The sequence below is a fragment of the Strix uralensis genome, chromosome 13 (genome assembly GCF_047716275.1).
Source record: "Strix uralensis isolate ZFMK-TIS-50842 chromosome 13, bStrUra1, whole genome shotgun sequence".
Taxonomy (NCBI): domain Eukaryota; kingdom Metazoa; phylum Chordata; class Aves; order Strigiformes; family Strigidae; genus Strix; species Strix uralensis.
In genome coordinates, this window is record NC_133984.1 from 16,651,240 (window position 1) to 16,656,322 (window position 5,083).

The 5,083-nt window shown below is 44.3% G+C and overlaps 1 protein-coding gene across 2 annotated transcripts in view; it reads left to right on the forward strand.

Annotated features, from left to right (window-relative positions):
• Nucleotides 1-55: 55 nt before the first annotated feature.
• PSMD10 (proteasome 26S subunit, non-ATPase 10) overlaps nucleotides 56-5,083 on the forward strand; it is a 62,606-nt gene continuing 57,578 nt past the window's right edge. The window contains exons 1-5 of one of the 2 annotated variants that reach the window (XM_074882363.1): nucleotides 59-274; nucleotides 435-533; nucleotides 1,579-1,725; nucleotides 1,835-2,001; nucleotides 3,027-4,190. In XM_074882363.1, the coding sequence (XP_074738464.1) occupies nucleotides 161-274; nucleotides 435-533; nucleotides 1,579-1,725; nucleotides 1,835-2,001; nucleotides 3,027-3,180 (681 nt within the window). In that variant the 5' untranslated portion in view covers nucleotides 59-160 and the 3' untranslated portion in view covers nucleotides 3,181-4,190. Of the gene's footprint in view, nucleotides 275-434; nucleotides 534-1,578; nucleotides 1,726-1,834; nucleotides 2,002-3,026; nucleotides 4,191-5,083 lie in introns of those variants that run through there. The other variant, XM_074882364.1, reaches the window with a different exon arrangement.

The window sequence follows — 5,083 nt, forward strand, 5'->3', positions numbered from 1 at the left end:
CCGGCGGCGGCAGCGCCCCGCCTCCCGCCCCTGGGACTACAAACCCCGGCAACCCCCGCGGCGCGGTAGGTGCGATTGGCTGGGTTGGCCCCGGCGCCCCTCTGATTGGCCGGCGCTCGGGCCGAAGCACCGCCCCTGGGGTGTCGAGGCAGCCGCCGGCATGGGGGATGCGGTGTCGGACGTGGGGGTCTGTAACCTGGCCTACACCGGGTGCCTGGAGGAGCTCCGGGCTCAGCTGCTGCGCGACAGGGCCCTGGCCACCAAGGCCGACCAGGTCAGCCGGCTGCGGGCTTCCCCGCCCGCTGGGGCGAGAGCGAGCGGCCTATGGGGCCGTTCTCCGCGGGGCGGCTCCTGCCAGCCGCCTCCCCGGCCCCCCGCTCCCCACCTTCCCGCCGCCCGCTCACCGCCGCCCCCTCCCTCCCTCCCTCCCTCAGGACAACCGGACCGCGCTGCACTGGGCCTGCTCGGCGGGACACACGGATGTCGCCGACCTCCTCCTCGGCCTCGGCGTGCCTGTGGGCGACAAGGACGATGTGAGTGTCACAGCCCACCCGGGCCTCCCCACCCCTGTGAGAGGCCGGCCTGGGGCGCGGGGCTGCTGCCGGGAGCCTGAGGAGGTGCTGTGAAGCGGTTTGTGTGGGGAATTTGGTGGCGCAGTTTCTGTCCGGACCCTTTGCCGTCATGGTTTCAGCCGCAGGAATGCCCCTAGCAGCGCTCCGGTGGTGCTGAGGGCAGCGGCTGCCGCTGGTCGCTTCCCTCCTTTTCTCCCGCCTCCCGTCAGCGAGTGGATCGGTTGGTGTGGTAGTAAAAGCTTTTAAAAAGCGTGTACTACAAAGTCACGTTGAAGTATTTCAGTGTTTATGTGGAAGAGGGGATAATGAGACTTGATAAGCCTTGCTTATTGTCAAGGAATTTTAGGAGAACTCTTCTTACAAAGTTGCAGAACTGGGGGTGTTTGGCTTGTTGCTGAGGGTTTTCATGTTACCTTAATCTCGGTGTAAACCGCTTAAATAAATATGTTGTGCCAAATCATGAAGTGCCCTGAACACTTCTCATTACTGGGGAAGGCATTTCAGATTAGGTGATGGGTTCAGTGATTTCACAGTTGGAAAGGCGGTGGTCTGTTACTGTTCTAGAGGCAATGTTGAAATAATTGCTTCCATTATGTGAAGCATCCTAAAGATCATCCTTAAAGAAGGAAATGTTGTCCCATCCGTTTAATTAGAGGGTAGGTTATATAAAAGATTGCAGAAACTTTTGGACACTCTTTTCTGCCACTCTTACTTTTTCTTAAAAAAATGCTACTGTTAATTCTGCAGTGCCCTGCAAGATACCATGCATAACTGCATAAGAAGTGATTTGCCTTTTAACTGGCAGTTTTTTCAGGTACTGAATGCAGGCGTGTGAGAGGACGTGAGACTTGTCTCTCTGGTGATAATAATGCTTAGCTTTACGGTAGTAAGAATATGTGCAGTATGACTAATGAGTAGTCAGGTCTGTATTGGGGTTATGCTTTGCCATATTTTTTGCCTGAAACTCCTGGTTTGAATAACATGGGTTTTTTTCTTGCCTCTCTAGGCTGGTTGGACTCCCTTACATATTGCTGCTTCAGCAGGCCGAGATGAAATTGTGAAAGCCCTCATTGCCAGGGGTGCTCATGTAAATGCTGTCAATCAGAATGGCTGTACGCCCCTGCATTATGCAGCCTCCAAAAATAAGCAGGAGGTATGTTTGCCTATGCTGCTGGAGGTGGTGTTGCTCTTGGAAGAAGTATTTAGTTACATGAACTTTTTCTCCTTCTCCCCCCACCTCCTTTCTCTTTCTCCATACTCAGATTGCAATCATGCTTTTAGAGAACGGAGCTGATCCAGATGCAACAGATCATTTTGAATCCACCCCATTACACAGAGCAGCAGCCAAAGGAAACCTAAAAATGGTACAGATCCTTCTGCAGCACAATGCATCTGTTAATATACGGGACTCTGAAGGGAATACTCCTCTGTAAGTAATTTTTAATTTTTATTCTGCTTAATATAGCATGATCTCTATGTAACACCATTACTTCAATTTCTTTTTTAAAATTTCTTATTGCCTCAAAATACTCGCTTGCTTCACACCCCGATGTAATTAAAAAGGATTTGAGAAAATCATACTTACTGTGTTGCCTAAGTGTGTCTGTACATACGTACTTTGTGTTACTACATCTACTTAAGAAGTGTAGAACGCGTTCTGTAATAATTTGGAATACGTTTGGTTGCCACTAGAGGGTAGAAAGTGAGCTAATGACATCAAAGTCGCAGGAAACTGGTCTTGCAGGCTGGCCTACTCTGTCCTGCCAAGCAAGGACTGATTTTGGAAGCTTTTCTTCACTTCTCTAAGGAAAATAAGTTGCAATTTAAGTACAGTCAGTCCAGTGTTTTGATATTACCTTAGAGATCTGTTTGAATCTGTAATGGTAAAACCTTAGCTGCTTTGAAGTTGGTGGCAAATCTCTGCCTTGTCTACAGTGTAATCAAGATTTTGCCATCAATAAGATCAAGCAGTATATTTTAGCTATACATAAAACCCAGTATTGTCTTGGAACACGTTTATTCTCAAGATACTGTGCCAAAGGAAAAAAGTGTTTGCTGCATTTGCAGTAACTCTTTACTTCAGATTATTTTTAAGCATTATACAGTTTAGTTTATCACTTTCGATTCAAATAGAGATTACCATTTACCAATTTCACTGTGGTTTATGTGCTTCTTAGCTTTATTGACTGCAGAGCCAAATCCTAATCTAAAGAAGTATCTTAATGTTGCAAGGACAATAGCAGGAGGAATGTTCTTGAGTTGCTTAATGCCAGTAGAGTGACTGGACAGCAGGCTTTGGAATCTGAGTAGATAGTTGGTTGCGTGTGGTTTTGTCGCTCTAGGATGTATCTCCCCTCCCAATATTCACGCTGTGATTTTGACAAGGCATAATTATTGCTCTTTATAAGCTTGGACTGTTTAATAGTGGCTGTGGGTTTCTTGTTCTTATTACAGTCATTTAGCCTGCGATGAAGAGAGAGTGGAGGAGGCAAAGCTCCTGGTGGCTCACGGTGCAAGTATTCACATTGAGAATAAAGAAGAACTGACCCCACTGAAAGTGGCAAAGGGTGGCCTGGGAGCCATACTTAAAAGAATGGTGGAAGGGTAGTGGGGACTTCTGGCTTGACTCTTTCCTGTTGCACTTGTATTTAAGACTGCAAACTTTGTATTTTGATAGTTCAACTAGGATGTTGTGTATGAGCATCAGCATGGTAGTATCTCCTTCAAGTACAGTGCCAAAACAACTGTTTGTACTTCCTGTTAATTAAACAGGTCACTGATTTTAAAGTATTTTTCAATATCTTGCAGTTTTCTTTCAGTTCACAGTATGATCTGTATAAATGTGGTCATTCCTTCTATTTCAGAACCTAATTTAGGATTATGTCTTTCAAGCAACAGGACCAAAAATGCTTTAACCATTTAGAGTCAATTTTATTTGGGAAACTTATTCTAGAGTCTTTGTTTTTTCCCTTAGCCTTTGTGATTTGTGTGTGATCTTTTGTTTGCTTTTTTTGTGGGTACTGATTCTCTTCCTTCAGATTATTCTGAACTACACCTCTCCCTTTGTAGATTGCAGTTTGCTCAGTTACTTAGATAATTCTATCCAATTTTACTCTTTTTATTCAAGTGAGCTCTGAGTATTTAAAGCTTTTCTGTTGTTACCTATTGTTAGCCTGTTTCTTTGAATCTTTCTTTGATGAAGTGCACTGGACTGCTTGCAGAATGCAGACACAGTTTCAGGGTTACCTCAGCAAATAGACTATTATACAATGGATGGCTCTGGACACTTCTCTGGGATGTACTTCCAATCTAGTTTTATTTCCTCTTGCTCCTTCTGTAGATTTCTTTTTCTGTTCTGTTTGACTCCCATTACGTAGCACTGACGCTCACAGTTTACCATCTTATTTTATAACAGAAGCCTGGTTTAATCTCTATTTACTCATAGCAAATCCTGGTGTTATGTTATTAGAAGGCAGAGCTAATGAGACTGAGTCTCAAAAGTGACCTTCTGTTCTGATGTTGTAAAGATCACTTTTGCCACTAGTAGGATAAATTTCCCCCTTCTGAACAAACAATGCTGATGAAATTCTGTGAAATAAAGGACTTTCCTAAACAGCAGTCTTTGGTGTTATAAAACTTTATTAAACTTACATGTAACAAAACCAATATTTTCTAAATAGCTTGTATGCTTGGGATCTGAACAAGTCAGACGAAACCCTGCCATCCGTTACACAGTATGGAAATGGAACACGTTTGTTCTTCAGCTGCAGGGAAAGGTTGAAATGGAAGATGGCGGTTTCTACAGTTTGACTTGTAGGGATTAAGGTATTGCAATTTATTTTGATAAGCAAGACAGAAACCTACAACCAAACAAATATCTTCACCAAGTACTTTAAGTCTTATCCTAGAAAGCAAAATGCAGGTTAAATTTCAGTGAGGGTGCCTACTGAGAGCAGGAGGGACAGCTTGCCTGTAGAGTAGCTCAGGCCATGCAGACCTTGCTTGAAGGAGGAACCTGACTGAGTAAATGCTTCTTGTGTATTGTGCAGGCACTGCTGAAAACTTGAATCGAGAAAGGCTGAAGTTAGAATTCTGTGTTCATCCTTGATCTTTGTATAGCAAAAAAACCCTGCCACAGCTCTGTAGCTTTGTAAATCCATTTCTCTAGGAGATGGTGTTTTGAATGTTGGCTTAATATCTGGTTTCCATATTAATGATCCCCGCTCCCTCGGGAGAAGATAAATGGGCCATGCAGCAAAGACTGTCGGAACATCTGAGGCAGATTCTGAAAAATGTTTCTGCATTGTGCATAGCTCTGCAGGGTTTTTGAGCTACACACTGTGGATCAATACCTAATTTGGCTTGTGCTTTGCCAAGAGCATCAGTGGAAAGCTAGGAACAGTGCTCCATCCTTTTTAATAAACTATTTTACATGAGAGAAACTCCATAATAAGAACAAACATCTGCCAGAAGGCTTACAAAAATATCTCAATCTGTTAAGAAACTCCAAA